General features: G+C 37.4%; 1 protein-coding gene across 1 annotated transcript; it reads left to right on the top strand.

The window, feature by feature from the left end:
• The first annotated feature begins 3,407 nt into the window (after positions 1–3,407).
• LOC132149365 (AP-5 complex subunit zeta-1-like) lies at positions 3,408–17,253 on the top strand. The gene is made up of 17 exons (XM_059558541.1): positions 3,408–3,579; positions 3,720–3,857; positions 3,993–4,179; positions 4,254–4,398; positions 5,123–5,235; positions 5,367–5,535; positions 6,848–6,988; positions 7,100–7,137; positions 7,395–7,557; positions 7,642–7,820; positions 9,352–9,494; positions 9,576–9,728; positions 14,496–14,607; positions 14,770–14,867; positions 15,074–15,206; positions 15,286–15,500; positions 16,971–17,253. The coding sequence occupies exons 1-17, from the start codon at positions 3,539–3,541 to the stop codon at positions 17,239–17,241; spliced, it is 2,439 nt and encodes an 812-aa protein (XP_059414524.1). The 5' UTR covers positions 3,408–3,538; the 3' UTR covers positions 17,242–17,253.
• The last annotated feature ends 572 nt before the right edge of the window (positions 17,254–17,825 follow it).

Below are 17,825 nucleotides of genomic sequence, written 5' to 3'. Positions count from 1 at the left end.
GCACGTGATACGTTGCTGATGTCAACCAAATGCTTTTCCAGACCTAGGAATGTAACTGTTCATATTGATTGTTTCTTCACTGACTTTCTGTGAGCACTTGATCACAGAAGCCACTAAATGAATGTTCAGTATTTTCAAGAAACTTATCTCTCAGTGATATACACAAAGTCAGCCTTTTAATGAGACTTTCTAGTTTAACTAAAAGAAGAGTAAATATATATTGTTAGAATGATTCAAATGTGTTTTCAAGACAATCACTAACAGGATTCAGTTCAGTAATCGCTTTGTAAGTTGCAAATTATAGTGAAGTAGCTTTACGTGAGCTACCGATAGCTTCTTTGTATACTAGTGTAGTTGAACAGTGACAGCCGTGCAGTGTTCCTTTTGTGATAGAAATCGAAATATTAACAGACCAAATACATATCCTCATCATTAGTGCCTTAGTGCTCCACTTCTTTCAGGACTAAATAAAATAACAAACATTGTGATCTACTACTTAAAGATAAACCACATCAAACTTACCTACTAAGAAGTTAATTTGCAGGTTTAAATGAACACATCTTGTGTGAAAAAAAAAGTGTAATAATGTCTAGAAACTTGAGATGATGAATCATATTGTGACTGGAATTGACTGAGCAATATGATAAATGTGCACAGGAAATTAAATCTAGATCTTCTTTCTTTTTTGACCAGTGAGGTTTTGCACCATTTGCAAGCTTTTTTTGATTGAGAACTTCTTACAGCTCAGTAAACCGAAAAGTCTTTTGGTGGATTTAAAGGAACAGTTCAGCCAAAAATGAAAATGTACAAACTCTCAGGCCATCCAAGATGTAGATTTTTGTAGTTTGTTTCTTCATTTGAACAGATTTGGAGAAATTTTGCATTACATCACTTGCTCAGCAATGGTTCCTCTGCAGTCAGGAACCCGGGTGCCGTCAGAATGAAAGCCTTAGCAGTTAAAAAAAGGTTTTATAAGCAGATAAAAACATCACAGTAATGCACAAGACTACAGACCATCAATTAATGACTTGTGAAAAGTTGTGTGTTTGTAAGAAACAAATTCATCGAGTCACTTTTAACTTCAGACTGTTTCTTCTGGCTATCCATAGTCCTCTGTCGATTATATGGCTTTCCCCAGAGAAAGTCAGCAAGTGATGTAATGCTATATTCCACAAAATCTGTTCAGATGAAGAAACAAACCAAGAAGAAATCTTGGATGGCCTGAGGGTGAGTACATTTTCACCAAATTGATTATTTTTGATTCAACTGTTCCTTTGAAAGCTTTGAAAGAACATTTGGATTCAAACGATGCAGATATCAGTGAAAAAACGTAAAGATTGATCTTAAATATGGCCCTTTGATTCATGTATTCACATGAGCTTCAATAAATGAGAGAAACACTATTCCATTTGAAGTATATTTTTATTTCAAAATCAAGAACAAAATTTTGATTTGCCTGACAAATGAAACCAATCCATATGTACACTTTTTTTTCTCTCTCTCTCCTTTTAGATCATAATGGAGTAACCAGTAGAATGGTGAAACAAACATTGTCATTGTTAACACACTTATCATACAGAATTAGCTGTCACTGCCTAAATGTTTTTTTTTCATAATTGTATTTTTCACAATCTCACAATGTCTGTACGCATATATAACCATGGAGTATTTTTATCACAAAGATTCAGAGATTTTTTTTCTTTTTGTGCTTCTTGTGTTGTGCATATTAGCATATGCAAGTGTTTATACACTAAACATTTCTAATTTAAACTGATGTAGGGGTTTTTTTTCCTCTTTTGACTAGTTAAAAGATATAATCTGTTTGCATTGGACACAAAACACCCCACAAATCAGTGAGATCATGCCATGCATCTGTGAATGTCTCTAGGTTTGTCTGTTGTTGTTTTAATGTGTATTCAACTACACAAAGTGTATGAGGACTTTTCTTCTGTCTATGCATTTTATGCAATGGTGTATCTGGAACAAATAAACATACTTCACTGGCTAATCTTTTAAATGAATCAGTGATGATGGCATTTTCTGTTTTGATTCCACATGGATGAAGGTTTAAGCATTGCCTTGAATGTCTGCGCCTTCACCATCATTTTGTTTTCTTTTATCATTCATGTAATTTATTTTCAAAGATTTAAATCTTACTGTCTTTATTGTATTCAGGGTACCTTGCTCAATTTTTCACAATTTGCCTCCACGTTGTATTGCATTAACACTCTTTATAAACCTGTGCATCAAAACTGTGCAACTCTGTCCTGTCTTTGCCTGAGCAAAACTCCTGAATATGCTGGAATGTTAACAGCAAACTATTAAAAAGTTTGAACTACAAAGTTTCAACTGCAGCCTGCTTGCATATGTAATGAGGATCTCTTATTATAAGAAGAGTAGGTATGAATTTATACCTTGCTATTGGCTAATAACAGCTTTGATTTTTACAGCATCATTGTAATCTATATAAAAATAAATGGTAACACTTTACAAGAAGGTTCCATTAGTTAATGTTAATGTATTAACTAACATCAACAGTTCATTTAGTACAGCATTTATTAATCTTTGTTAATGTTAGTTAATGAAAATACAGTCATTCATTGTTTTTTAATTCACAGTACATAAACCGTTAACAAACACAACTTCTTATTTTAATAATGCATTAATAAATGTTTAAATTAACATTAACCAAGATTAATAAATGCTGTATAAGTGTTGATCCTTCTTAATTTGTGTAAACAAAGTAATTAACTAATGGACTTTGTTGTTAAGTGTTAACAAATAAATTGCCTCGTTGCTAGTCTAAGTGTTATAAATCTTGTTCAAATATTTAAAATGAAGGACAAGGATTTTACGAAATTAATGAAAGCTATTGTAAATGATCAGGGGGCTGGCTTTATTAATTAATTTTGAACAAGGACTTTTTATTTAATTAGTTTGACAAAACTACTTCTTAAAATGTTTTACAGTTAAGAAAGCACTGTGCATTAACACTGCAATGTTATAGGATTGTTGTTTTTATTGTAGTTAGTCAGTCCTTCAGTAACTTTGTTTGTTTGTTATATGTTAATTGTATTATATTTTGTTGTAGAGAATTTAGGTAAATATAAAACTAGAATTTTTTTTTTTTATTATTATTTCGGAATAACTAGCATTCAACTCGCTACATTTTTACTATAAACTATTTTCATATGGCTGTTGCTTGAAGAGCTTCAATAAATTGCAAGTTAAAAATGATCCCCGTCGACTGGCAAAAGGGGAACCGTATATAAAGCATAAATCTACCGACAGATACGAATATTCTACGTATATGGTTTTATACACATAGAATAGTCCTATTATTAAATATGATATTCAACAACAGTATAAATACATGCAAATTCTACCTTCCTGTTTGTTACACTGTTTTGTGGCCGACTAACGCGGAAAAGCGGAACCAATTGTTGTCATGTGATTTGTAGTCAGGACATCATAGCTGACGGAGCAAATGTTTTGATCCTTGTTACATGTTCTGACATGTAATTGCATTATTTTCAGAATGTATGCTGCCGCGACGGAGAGTTTAATAAAGCAGGCAAGGTAAAACTGTTTCTTTACGTAAAATGTTTACTGTCAAAAGCAGTATTCGTCACATGACTGGTCAGTTGTAGCCTATGAGTTAGACAAGTTCTTCTCCGTGACAAATCAGTTAATACGTTTGTTATAAATATTTATTTCAGAGAAATAAAGGAGGAAGAGCTGCAGAGGTTCTGCGGGCGCATATTTAAGCTGCTCCACACTAAAGACGTTAGTGGAGACACAGTGGACTCCCTCCAGAGACTCAATCTGATCGTTTCTGCCACTAAATATGCGAGAGAGTGAGTCATGTTCATGTGAAATATATATGAACAGCGCATAGGCATGACACCTTTCGTCTGACCATTCAGAAGAGTGCTGAAAGGTGTATTTAGGAGCATTTTAAGTGTGTAATTGAACACCTCCATCACCATCAGGCTCCCGTCAGATCTGGTGATGAAGCTGCAGACGGTTCTTCGGTCTTCATCATGTCCAGAGCAGCTTCAGGTTCTGTCCTCCTCCATCATCCGGGACAGCTTTACTCCCAGCGTAAACAGCCTGTGCTCTGATCTCAGTCCCGACAGCAGGACCTTCAGCCACGTGGCCAGTGTTGTTCTTGCTCAGGTGAGTTACATGCTGTTCATGATCGGCTCGAGTTCTCTTCATGAACACTGAACTAATCGCCTAAATGTCCTCAGGCTGGAAATAAAGAAGATGTGATGCCCCTTTGCCACCATTTGCTGAAAAGTCTCGAGTCTCGGCTGTCTGATGGGCAGATATCCAGACATACGCTTCCCATTCTCTCGAAGATGATTACTGTCTATCCAGAGATTCTCACAGATGGTAAAGTTGATCACATTTGTGAAACGCAATAGTATATTGGAAGTGTCTCTGGGATTTACAGTGGGGTCCAAATGTCAGAAGTAATGAAAAGCAGAAACAACGGATAAAAAACATCTCAGTGTTACACAAGACTCCAGTCCATCAGGTAACATTTTGTGAAGTGAAAAGCTGTGTGTTTGTAAGAAACAAATGCCTCATTGAGATGTTTTAACTTTAAATCATTGCTTCTGGCCAAAAATCCAAGAGTCCATAATGAACACCGATGCTTCCGATGCGGTGGAAAAAGTCCATCTGCTGTTGTCATCTCACATCAAAATCCACCAAGATATTTGTTTAGAACTGTCTAGGGCTGTTTTTACATTTAAATTGTGCTTTATCTGTGCATATTTCTCTCCTGATTCAGACTAGATGACTTATTCACTGAAGAAAGTAATATTTTGTATAAAGGTTTATTATAAACATGCAGCTTTTTGCTGCACAAGGTTCTAATTGATGGACTGGAGTTGTGTGGATTATTGTGATGTTTTGTCACAGTAGAGGATTCGCTGGTGAGCAAGTAATATAATGTGATTCCAAATCTGTTCCAATCTGTTTGTTCCAATAAGATTTTCAAAATGCACCCACTCTATAGTTTGCTTCTTGTACACTGATAGGCATGATTGAAATACTGTAATCTGGAAAATGCAAAGACGTTAAAATGGATTATGTGCTCATTTAAACCCAGATCAGGTGAATCTGGTCAGTCGTAAGTTGGTGGACTGGTTGCGTTATGCCAGTATGCACCAGGGAGCCTCCATGTCTTCTGGGGGATTTTTCAGTGGACCGAGAGCACGTCAGGTGGGGCATATTGCTTTTCTTCATTCGTCAGTACCTTCACCATCAACCGATTAGCTCAAGTGCAAGTTTATAAAGACACTGTTGAGTGATCTCCGTGAACTGACCATCACTTGTCAACATCTCTTCATCAGCCTGCTCCGCTGACGGAGGTGGACGGGGTGGTCATGGGTAACTTCTTCACTGTGCTGTGTGTGGGTCAGAGCTACACTGAGGACCAGTGGATGAATATGTACACTTTCTCTATGATCAAGAGTTGGCTTCTCACTTATGACACGGACGGGACTACGAACACAGATTCAGGTAGTCCAAACAGACGCTGTGGCACTTGGTTTGCTTTATGATCAGTGTTATTTTAATAGTACTTATATATTGTTATATTACTGATTCATATTTTGGATTAGCTTTTATTTTCATATTATAATTTTTTTGTCATTGTTATATTAAATATTTCCTTTTTACTTAAATGATTTATATTTTATTTGCTTTATTTAAATGACCAGAAAATGAATGTAACGGTATCAGCACTGTATTTAAACTGTCCCGTGTAAGATATACACTTCACTTAGTTAAGACATGTAACATGGGATTTTCATCTTTGCTAAAAAAATCTAAAAAAAAAAATCACAGGGCATTCATTCACAGCACCAAGGTAAGATGCAAGCGTTAAAGCCTGATATGATCAATCTACGACCAGTGTGCTTCTCTTTCCTACCCAATCAGAAACTCTCTATTACTGAATGACGTTGATCCATGATTCATAATTAACTGCTGTCTGTATCAAATTGATTTTGATTCTATGGCTATTTTTGGAATGAATCACTAGCATAGCCCTACTACTTATTCTCTAATGTGGATTATAAACTTCATACAGCTTCCTATTTTTATAAAATAGTGCAAGACACACAGTATAAAGCGAATAGGATTTAATGCTGCATTGCTCTCACATGACCTTATCATCTTTACTTTTGTGTGACATCCAGTTAATGAAGTCATAACATTTAAACAAAAGTATGTTCTGGGTAATATGAATGAAAACAGGATGCACTACATTGGTCATGTTGTAATTGTCATGTGACTCACAGTTGTGCTGCTATACTGCCATCCACAGCTCCTCTCCCATGACTTCATGGGATATTAAAGTGTTCATTGGATGAGCACTTCAGAACCTCGTGGTAGTAAGTCAGCTGTGTTACTGTTTTATGAATACTATGAATTTGGACATACTGCTGATAAGCACATACTATTATAATAGAAAAGTATTCCATATTTTATTTATTATTTAATTTTGAGTAAGAATATATCTTTGTTTTGCATGATAAAGCGTTTCACTCTGTGTGCTCTTGTTTGTATACTTCACATTTTGGCATATGTAGTAAGTCATGTGGATATTCAGAAAATGTGCATAATGTGCACACTATATAAACTACTTACAAAAATAGTTCTATTGTAGTGCTAATTGTACAATATTAATTCCAAACATAGCCTGTGCATCCTGTCATATGTTCAGCCCTGCATTGGCATTGGGTGCTGCCAGAGAGCTTGCTTGTTTAGATCCTCCTGGAGACGCTCTGGGTTTTGTAGTGTACTGTAATGTGCTGTGCTGTTGGTGCAGATGATCGCTCGGAGGTGGACAGTTCAGTGATGTCCATGGTGTCGGCCACATCCTCTTCCAGCAGACTTCTTCCTCCTAAAGAGAGACTCAGAGAGAAGGCTTTTGAGTACTGCCAGCGTCTCATTGAACAGAGTGACCGGAGTGAGTAGAGCAAAGATCAACTATTAGAGTCTTTATACACTCTGCTAGAGAATATATAGATTTATGTCTCTTTTTTGTTTTTTTTATTAATTTTTTTTTTTTACAACGTAGAAGCACTAAAGAAGACAGATACAGAGCTACAGAAAGCAGTAAGTGCCACATACTTTACCATTCAGAAGTTTGGTCTCAGTAAAATCTTTGAAAGAAGTCTCTTATGCACACCAAGGCTGCATTTATTCATTATTTATTCAAAAATATAGTAAAAATGGTTTTACTGACAAAAAATTATTAGAACTTTAAAACAATGTTCGAATCATTTCAAATAAAATGGGATTACACTGTGTTACTGATGAATCATGTCATGATTAAATGGCATATGGATGCTGACTGTTTATCTGTTGTACAGTGTATTGTTGAGTCAGTGTCAATAATGGACATCATCTGTGGTGAGGACCCGTCCTACGTGTACCGTGCCTTCCCCTGCATCAAAGCCTTGTACGGCAGACTGCATGGAGACCTTACTTATGCTCGAGCCCTGCTGCCTATCGCTCAGTTCTACCTCAACCACAGTGAGTGACGCGGCCATTCAGTAGTGTATGGCTCTGATAGTGTGACGTTATGAATACATCTGTGTCTATATGCTGTAATATCAGGCGAGACAGCCGCAGTGGACTCGGAGGCTGTGTTCTGCCAACTCTTCAGCCACTGTCCCGCCGAGCAGTTCAACGAGCCCATGCTCGCCTTTGAGTTTGTCCAGTTCTGTCTTCTCAATGCTAGCGTGCTGCAGGACAGAGTGGCCAACTACAGACAGAGCTTCCCAAACCTCCTGAAGGTGGACTGGTGGACTTATATATTTAAAGAAATTTTTCTAAAAATGTACTCATCCTCCATCCAAGATGTAAATGAATTTGTTTCATTATCAAATTTAGCATTACGTCACTTGCTCACTAATGGATCCTCTGCAGTGAATGGGTGCCGTCAAGAGTTTTTATCCAGCTGATGAAAACATCACATCACAGTAATCCACATGACTCCAGTCCATGTAATGTCTTGTGAAGTGAAAGGCTGTGTCTTTATAAGAAGCAAACCAATCATTTGTTAACTTTAAAACAAACACTCAGCTTTTCACTTCACAAGACATTAATTAAAGGAATGGAGTCATATAGATTACTTGTGGATTATTATGATGATTTTATCAGATGTTTGGACTCTCATTCTGACAGCAGCCATTTCACTGCAGAGGATCCATTCTCCAAATCTGTTCCGATGAAGAAACAAACTCATCTTCATCTGCCTTGGAAGTAGGGCTGCACGATTATGACAAAAAAATCATAATTGTCAATTATTCCCTTGAAATTGTAATTGCGACTGTTTATTACGATTATCAAAATTTACATTGAATGATGTTTATACAGCAGTTCTCAATTCCAGTCCTTGCGCCCCACTGTTCTGCACATTTTGTACGTCTCTCTTATTATCTGCGAAGTGGACATCACAGGATATTCTGTGTGTGAAGACGTTGAGGACCTCAAATCTGTGAATGAATGTTCCGAAGTAAAGTAAACTACAACAGATTTCACCCTGCTCAGGGAGTATGGAGCAATGAACACTGTGTAGAAATGCTGGCTGCATCCGAAAACTTAGGCAGCTGACTTGTTGCCGTATGAGGCAATGAGGGAAGTTGTGGCTTAGTGGTTAGAGAGTTTGCCTCCTAACCCTAGGGTTGTGGGTTCGAGGCTCGGGCTGGCAATACCATGACTTCGGTGTCCTTGAGCAAGGCACTGAACCCCCAACTGCTCCCTGAGCACCACAGCATAAATGGCTGCCCACTGATCCGGGTGTGTGCACTTTGGATGGGTTAAATGCAGAGCACGAATTCTGAGTATGGGTCACCATACTTGGCTGAATGTCACGTCACGTCAATGACTTTGCAGACGGCGTTTTTGCACAAACTCATGAAACTGATTTCGAACAGAATTCTGAGGCAGCGTAACAGTTTAATGATCTACAAAAAAACAGAATGAGTTTTTGTGATAACTGTAATATTAATATTTAATTACTATCATAATGATTTCTCGCTAGAACATCAAAAATGCAAAAAGTTAGTCAGAAATATAAATTTACACACAGAATGGAACGCACAGAGGATTGTGGGATATCAAAGGCAGCAAAGGATACATCTATGCTGCCTTCAAAATTCAAATCCAAAGTGTCATCCATAATTGTAATCAATTATGCGATTAGAAATTCGATTAATTGTGCAGCACTACCTTGGGGGTAAAGTTTTCAACTAAATTTTCATTTTCTGGAGAACTGTTTTTTTTCTGAAGAAGTGATTTTTAAATGTTCAATTTTCCCACCAGTTCTTGGCGTGGAACAGTTCAGGATTGATTGCAGAGTTTGTGGAGCTGCTCCCATCACTGATCGCTCCAGAGACAGCCATGGAGTTACTGCACACTATCCTTGATCTGCCCTGCTTGGCAGCAGCCCTGGACCTCCAGCAGAGGTATGTGACTTTACAGACTGCAGATCAGCGCTTAAACTAGAGTTGATTGTGATGTGAATTAGCAATGCAATGCTGTTGCAGATCAGCGTGCTATCATGCTTCAGACCGTACCACGTGGGACCAGCAGGGGGCGAAGGTGGCCGCTTGTCTGGATGCCTTTCGCCAGCCGCTCTACAGGGGCCTCTTCCTCTACATCCTCAGACCTGAGGCCGGGACTGGAGACACAATAGACAGGTAATGCCTGGCAACTCATTTATAGAATTTAATCTAGGAAGAATTCAGCAATTCAATTCCTAAATTTAAAACTGGGTAGCAGGATGCAGAATTTAAGGAGGTATAATTACAATCACATGTACATAATAACAATTATAAGTTTCGAGTCAGTCAAATTTCAAATAAAATCTTTTATGTTCATCAAGGCTGAATTTATTTGATCAAATATGCAGTAAAAAAGTGATTTAGTGAAATTATACCATTTTAAATAACGGTTTTATGTTTTTATTGTATAAAAAGTTTATTTATGTAATGTAAAGCTGAATTTTCAGCATCATTACTCCAGTCTTCAGTGTCACATGATGCTTCAGAAATCATTCTAGTATGCTGATTTGCTTCCCAATAAACATTTCATACATGTCTTTACTGTCACTTTTGATCAATTTAATATGTCATTGCTGAGAAAATTCTGACCAAAACCTTTAAACGGTAGTGCATATTAAAATATGCTCTAATGCTGGAGTCACCAACCCGTCGATAGCGGTCGACAAGTCGATCTTGGAAGCATTTTAAGTCGATCGCAAAGAGTTTTTTAAATCAGAGGGGAAAAAAACTATATTTTTATTAACTATTATTTATTAATTTAAAATGCACCACGTGTGAGCCTATTGTGTGTAGTAAATGGTGTCTAGGGGACAGAGATGTATAGTAACGAAGTAGAACTACTTCACTACTGTACTTAAGTACTAAAAGGCGGTATCTGTACTTTATTAGAGTATTATTTTTTTCTCCTACTTCCACTTTTACTTCAGTACATATTTTCGATGAGTTTAATACTTTTACTCCGATATTTTTTTTATGTGCTGCATCGTTACTCGTTACAATTATAAAAATGTTACGAATCATTCCATTACAAACCCACATTACCACTGCCAGAACTGTAGATGGCAGGTTTGTTGGCACATCACTGAGCGAATCAAGCGATTGAGAAAACTGCGCGTGCTGACTGAACTGCTGTGAAGAGAGAGATGAACACCGAGCCGAGCCAGATAATGACTCGTTCACGAGTCAAGAACCGGTTGCATCGGTTTTCGAATCACCAGTAGTTCTTTCTGACAGTTCGATTCAATAAACCAGTTGAAGAAACAGTTCACCGGTTCTTTTGCGCTCGACGTAATGGCGTCATTTGCGTTGACTGCAAGCCTTCGGTTTACCTGGGCTCATAACATTAGCACAGAATCAGTTCAGAATCAATCACCAAAAGAGTCAGTTCGGTTCATGCGCTCTGTGTGTCGGTTTGCTTTCACGCTGAATCACACATGCGCAGTATCATCAGCTCATCGGTTCTCGAATCGGACACGTCTGACAGAAACGGTTCTTGACCACTGATCTATAATATAAGTTATATATATAGATCAGTGTTCCTGACTCGTGAACGAGTCAGTCTGTTGTTCGTTATCTGGCTCGGCTCGGTGTTCATCTTCAGTTCTATCTTCACATCAGTTCAGTCAGTGTACTGTTTGAGTAAATGAATTACTCCGGGATATTGGTTTGTTTTAACTCAGAGGGAGTGTCAGCCACAATAAAAAGTTAGCGGCTTAATTCATTTGTGGATCAATGCGTATTGGAGACGCGAACCGTTTAAAACGATTCAGGTCGATTTGGTGAACTGGTTCAAAAAGATCCGGTTACATCGAATGATTCGTTTTTGGACCAAAATGTATTTTCAATGCTTCAAAAAATTCTAACTGACCCTCTGATGTCACATGGACTACTTTGATGATGTTTTTCTTACCTTTCTGGACATGCACAGTAGACCGTACACACAGCTTCAATGGAGGGACTGAGAGCTCTCGGACTAAATCTAAAATATCTTAAACTGTGTTCCAAAAATAAACGGAGGTCTTACGGGTTTGAAACAACATGAGGGTAAGTTATTAATGACATAATTTTGCAAATTGGGCGAACTAACCCTTTAATCTGTTTTTTGTTTACAAAAAGTTACAGTCAAAGGAATTTGGAATGTCCTTTAGGTTAATCATTTGAAATAGTAAAAACAATATGTTCAAACTTTTGAGTACTTTCTTTAATAACTACATAACACAATACAGTGTTTCATCATATATATCATATATTTTTAGTGACAAGTACACATTTCCATTGCCAACACTTAGTGTCAGATACCTTAAAGGGATAGTTCACCCAAAAATGAAAATTCTATCATCGTTTACTCACCCTCAAGTTGTTCCAAAGTTGTTCCAGAGTTTCTTTGTTCTGTTGAACACAAAGGAAGATATTTGGAAGAATGAAAGAATCAAACAGATCTAGGTCCCCATTGACTTCCATAGTAGGAAAAAATATATACTATGGTAGTCAATAGGGACTGACATCTGTTTGGTTACAAACATTCTTCCAAATATCTTCCTTTGTGTTCAGCAGAACAAAGAAACTCATACAGGTTTGTAACAACTTTAGGGTGAATAAACGATGATAGAATTTTCATTTTTGGGTGAACTATCCCTTTTAAGACATTGCTATTGCTACATTGCTATGCCATTGCTACACTTTCTATGCTATGTCTGCTCCACAGACTTCTTGTTGCAAATTTTGCTCACACACACATACACACAAACCTGGACCTGGAGATGCACACACACACACACACACACACACACACACTCACACACACTCAAACTCACAAACTTACTGACACACTCAAACACAGGCTCACACACTCAAACATTCAAAAAGACTCACACACACACTCAGACACACACAGGCTCACACACACACCAAACTGGACCTGGAGGTGGACACACACAGACTCTGACACACACACACACACACACACACACACACACACACAAACCTGGAGATTGAGGTGGACAAAAACCAACACACACCAACCTGAACCTGGAGATAATAACAATATAATGTCTAGTCTGGTGGCTGTGATATATATAAATCTACCTACCAACGTCCGTTGCCATGATTTTTGGAATGACTGATCGCGAGAGGAAAAAAATGACGTTTTAGTCGCATAACAACGGTTAATGGAAACGCCGTCATTTCGCAATAGTTGTTTATCAATATTTAGAAAAAAAAAACACAAAAGTTTTGCGCGAATCTGTAATGGAAACGCGACAGCGCTTAACATAGACTAACTTCTCAGAGTTATGTTGAGCAACAGTGTTCATAACTAACCATTCAACTCCGGATTGATTCTGGAATCTTCGCTGGGGGAATAAGCATTAAGCACCGGCAACAATCCGTCCTCTAACTAACACATGCTCATGTTTTGATTCAGATCGTGTTCGAAGAGGAGGGGCTAGTCGTGTGTGCCTCCGTTGTCAGTTTTTGAGAGGGAGGGAGCAAGCAGGGTGCAGCTCTACAATAAAATACAATCGTACCCATATTAAATAGTTTCAAAATCTGAATCAATCCGTGGCGGTCAGCGTTGTTTGTGGCGGGCCGCCACAAATTAATGAATGTATGGGAAACCCTGTAATACTTGTACTTTTACTTTCAGTACTTGAGTAGTACATTTTCAAATAGACTACTTGCAATACTTAAGTACAAAAAATGTTGAATACTTTAGTACTTCTACTTAAGTGTGGTGCTTAAAGAGCACTTCAACTTCTACTCAAGTCATTTTTTTGATAGAGCACTTGTACTCTTACTCAAGTCTGGATCTCTAGTACTTTATACATCTCTGCTAGGGGAGGGAGAGGGGTATATCTGTCCAATCAAATAGCCTATAGTTTACATATAATGTCTGTTAAACAACCGCTTTCTTTATACTTTCACCTGGCACTGCAGCGCGAGCCTCCGCTGACTTTGCGCACACCTCGCCAAAAAGATGAGGCATTTATACTTGATGCAACTGTTTTAGACTGAAAGCCAGACCGTACAACTGATTTAGATGGGCAAACTGGGTGCCGGTGTGATGAGTTGTACCAGAGTTGTACTAATATCCGTCTGCTCGGGCAGATTCGGCTCAAAGTCGTGCATCTTCGGATGCGGAGCGCGCGCGCTGTTACAATGATGTCATTCAGAGTGAGGGAGTATTGCTAGTTTGAAATCTGTTGGCTATATTGTTAAGTGTTTTGTGTTTTATGTTGTTGAAAAAGGGAAAGAGAATCAGTGCTGTACATGATTGTTTTAGGCCTGTAATTGATTGATTATTGAGGTAATGAATGTAGGTCTGTAATTTGTGAAAATATTTTTGAAGAATTGAAGGATGACTGTTCTCATAACATTGTGTATGCTAGTTGCACTAACCTGAGTATTTCCATTTTGAAATGTTTGAAATATGTTTAAAAAAGGGAAAGTGAAACCGTACATTATTGGCTTAAGCCTGTAATTGACTGATTATTGTGTTTATATATGAGTAATAAGCCTGTGGAAATACTTAATGTTATATTACTGTTGAAAATGTTGAATTAAAGTTGACAGTTTGTATAGTTATATACTATTTGTATAGTTAAATATTTTGCTAGTGCTAGTGCTAACATGCAACAAAGAATGTCAAAGTAGAACTTACTTTGTGGCCTTGTTTTTTCATAATTTTTTTGCAAGTGGTAGATCTTGGTTTACATTTGTACTTTGGATGTGATCTTAGGCTTGAAAAGGTTGGTGACAACTGCTCTAATGGTTATACTCACGGACCTGCAACCTTATAATTAATAACCACTCCTACAGCACAAAAATGGCTTGCCACTATTCAAAATGAAATGTGTGTGTTAAATGCCTGCTTACTCTAAAAATCGGAGTGTGATTGCCTCGTAGGTTAAAAATGCTTCATGAGATACTGGATGACATGGCAGAGAGTCCACGTGTTGTTCGGTGCGCTCAGGTCGTTCCTGTGCTTCTGCATGTGTACTTCAACACAGTCACTCAGGTGAGAGTCACAAATGAAAGGTCAGGCCATTTAATAGCCCACACCGTTATGAAAAAATGACTCGCTTTTGCCTTCAGTATCATTTTGTACAAGCAATATGTGGAGGTCTCAGTTGTGCCATCTGTTTGTGTTTTTTTTATTATATTTTATTGTGTTTTATAGAAAGCTGATGAGAAAATGATGAACCAGATGTTGCTAGTGCTGCTGGAGAGAAATAGTCTGCTCTACAACATCAAGACATTTAATGTTGAGGTCCAAAAGTGAGGCACTCTTTATTGGCAAAACCTCAGTAAAGTGGCATGTTGTTACCAGAGTTATTCTTTTGAATTGAATTCTTATTTTAATTAATGGAGAGATACTCTGGGGATACTAATGGGGTGATTATTCAGTAATTCCTTGAATTAGTTGTACATTTCAGAATATTCTAATCTCTTTTAATTCTGCGTGTGTTAATGATTGATTGTAGGGTGTTCAGCACCCATCTGCAGGCGCTGTGCAGACTCCGCCCACCACTGATTGTGGATCAGTCCAGAGAGATCCTGGAATTCGCAAGCTCCCCTGTCAACATATACAGTAAAGAAGACTTCTACACACATGTGGTGAGCATCAGAAGTGAACTGTGGCTGTTAGCGTCATCATGCTGTACTTGAGGTGACTGTATTTAACGTTTATATGTAGGTGTGGGTCATTGGCGAGTATCTCTCCGTGTCCTACGATCCTCGCTGCACGGTAGAACTGATCACCTCTTTTTTTGAGAGTTTGGAGGCGGTGCTGTTTGAGATTACACAGGTGCGACAGTCAGCCAGTCCTCCGAGCTTCTCCCCGCGCCTCATCACCGTGCTCATGACCACCCTGGCCAAACTGGCCACACGCAGTCAGGATCTGATTCCCAGGTAAACCAGCCTGCTCCAACACTATAGTTTGTTCACAACAAATGATATCATATATTGTGTACATACCCCTTTAATGTTAAAACTTTTGTCAAAATAAGAGGATCATAAAAATGACATGTTGTTTTTTTTTTAGTACTGGCTTGAATATTCTGTTTCACATCACAAATGTTTACATATAATCCAAGGAAAATAATAACTGAAATTACACAAATGAACCAGTTCAAAGGTTTGCATCCCCTTGAATCTGTAATAGTTGTTCATGAGTCCATTATTTGTCTTGAGCAGTAAAACTTATATGCATATATATATATATATAATAACACAATTAAAATATTTTAACGTCCCCAGCCAGGGAAACATCTATGTAGTCCATAAATGCAGTTATGTGCCCCTATAATTCAAGATATTGGCCCCAAAAATGTCACTGTATGAAACTTTGTCTCATTTTTATATCATTTGATGAGCGATATCACACGAGTATTGTTTTTGTCCTGAATAGCATGAGGGTAAATGTAATTTTATACAACAGTTCATAAAGCACAATATTATTTGTTTTTGCTCAGTTTTGCAGACGTGAAACCACAGCAGAATTATTGTGCTTTTCAAAGCAAAGCTCAATTTCTGAATGAATCCACGTTTTGAATGAATAGTTTAAACAATTATTCAGTGGCTCACTCAATGACTTAAGACATTTACTTATTAAGACATTTACAGTTTTAGTTCCTTCTTTAGAGTATCATTTCATTAAAAACAATTTTCTATCTACATATTAATAAACAACTAATTAAAGGAGTAGTTCACCCCCCCCCCCAAAAAAAAACTCTTTAAAATAACAGTTTTCCATTTGAAAATAGAATTTATTCCTGTGATTTCAAAGCTGAGCTTTAGCATCATTACTCCAGTCACATGATCCTTCAGAGATCATTCTAATATTCTGATTCGCTGCTCAAAAAACAATTATTATTATGTTGAAAACAGCCGAGTGGAATTTATCAGGTTTCTTTGATGAACAGAAAGTTCAGAAGAACAGCATTTATCGGAAATGGAAATCTTTTGTAACATTATAAATCTCTTTATCATAACTTTAGATCAATTTAAAGCATCCTTGCTAAATGAAAGTAGTAATTTCTATAATTTAAATGAATATAAATAATAAAAAAATCATATCACCGTTATTGAAAAAATATATATCGCCATACATATTGATATTAAATTATTGTCCAGCCCTGTGCTCATGCAAGATTTCATGATTTTCTCATGTAACTTTTGGACTTTTCCATATTTGTGATCAAGTCTGTATTAGCCAGATATTGTAAGAAAATAAAATCAAGGCATATTTTTTCCCCTCTCTCTCTCTCTCTCTCTCTCTCTAATAAATGATCATCAGCCATAACATAGAGTAGAATTCAAATCCTGTATCAACTAATAGTTTTATATCTCTCTCTTTCCATTTCCTTCTGTTTCTCTCAGAGTGTCGCTTTGCCTGTCTAAGATGCGGACGTTTGCCCGTAGTGCTCCTGTAATGGCGTGCTACAGTGAGGAGGACACTGAGGAGATCATCACACGAGCCCATGAACTTATTAACTTGCTCAAGTTACCAAATGTAGCTCAGTTTGTTCTGGCCCCTTCAGCCGGAGGCGACAGCCCCCGCTGGCACCGAGACACCAACGCCTCACTTCCTCAGGGCATGAGAGCAGTCAGCGGGCTCCTCCACAGACATTCCAGCTTCCTGACCACGTAAGCCAATTCTAGGAAACCGGAGCAAATCAGAGAAGAGTTTCACTTCTGCTGATCACATGCTAGTCAGTCACAAGTGTATTCAAATAAATATCAAGACACAAGGGGATTGTGCTTTCTTTCTTGATTTATTGAAATGGTTTTTAGAGACACATTTCTATAAATTTAAACATCCAGTGTGTTTATTCTCAGGTTGCATTTATTACTGTCACTTATGATTAGTGTCAAAACTGTTAAAATACAGTTTAGATTTGGTCCCTTTGATTAAAAGTCTTTGAAACTAATGGTGCAAAATAATTGACCATATAAATGAAATCTGACAATACAGATGTCTCAGGTTCTTACTGTCATATTAATGCACCATTATGACAAAATGAGTAAAAAGCTGTTTTACATTCAAAGTGCTTAAAAACATACTCTTTCATATCTGATCTATCCTGGCTAAATGTGTCAGTAGGTAAAAGAGTCATGGAAAGAACTGCTGGAGTTATTCATTGAACTGAGCACAGATGGAAACACGTGAAGAACTAACACACAACAAAAATCTGCAATTATTAAACCATTATGATTAACTGTTAACTAAAAGTG

The sequence above is a fragment of the Carassius carassius genome, chromosome 9 (genome assembly GCF_963082965.1).
Source record: "Carassius carassius chromosome 9, fCarCar2.1, whole genome shotgun sequence".
Taxonomy (NCBI): Eukaryota; Metazoa; Chordata; class Actinopteri; order Cypriniformes; family Cyprinidae; genus Carassius; species Carassius carassius.
This window is presented reverse-complemented; position numbering and strand designations above follow the sequence as displayed.

Excerpts from the sequence above, each read along its gene's own strand:
- LOC132149365 (XM_059558541.1), top strand. The coding sequence starts at position 3,539 with ATGTATGCTGCCGCGACGGAGAGTTTAATAAAGCAGGCAAG. Across the intron at positions 9,495-9,575 it reads GCCCTGGACCTCCAGCAGAG|ATCAGCGTGCTATCATGCTT; the intron begins GTATGTGACTTT and ends ATGCTGTTGCAG. Across the intron at positions 14,868-15,073 it reads TTTAATGTTGAGGTCCAAAA|GGTGTTCAGCACCCATCTGC; the intron begins GTGAGGCACTCT and ends GATTGATTGTAG.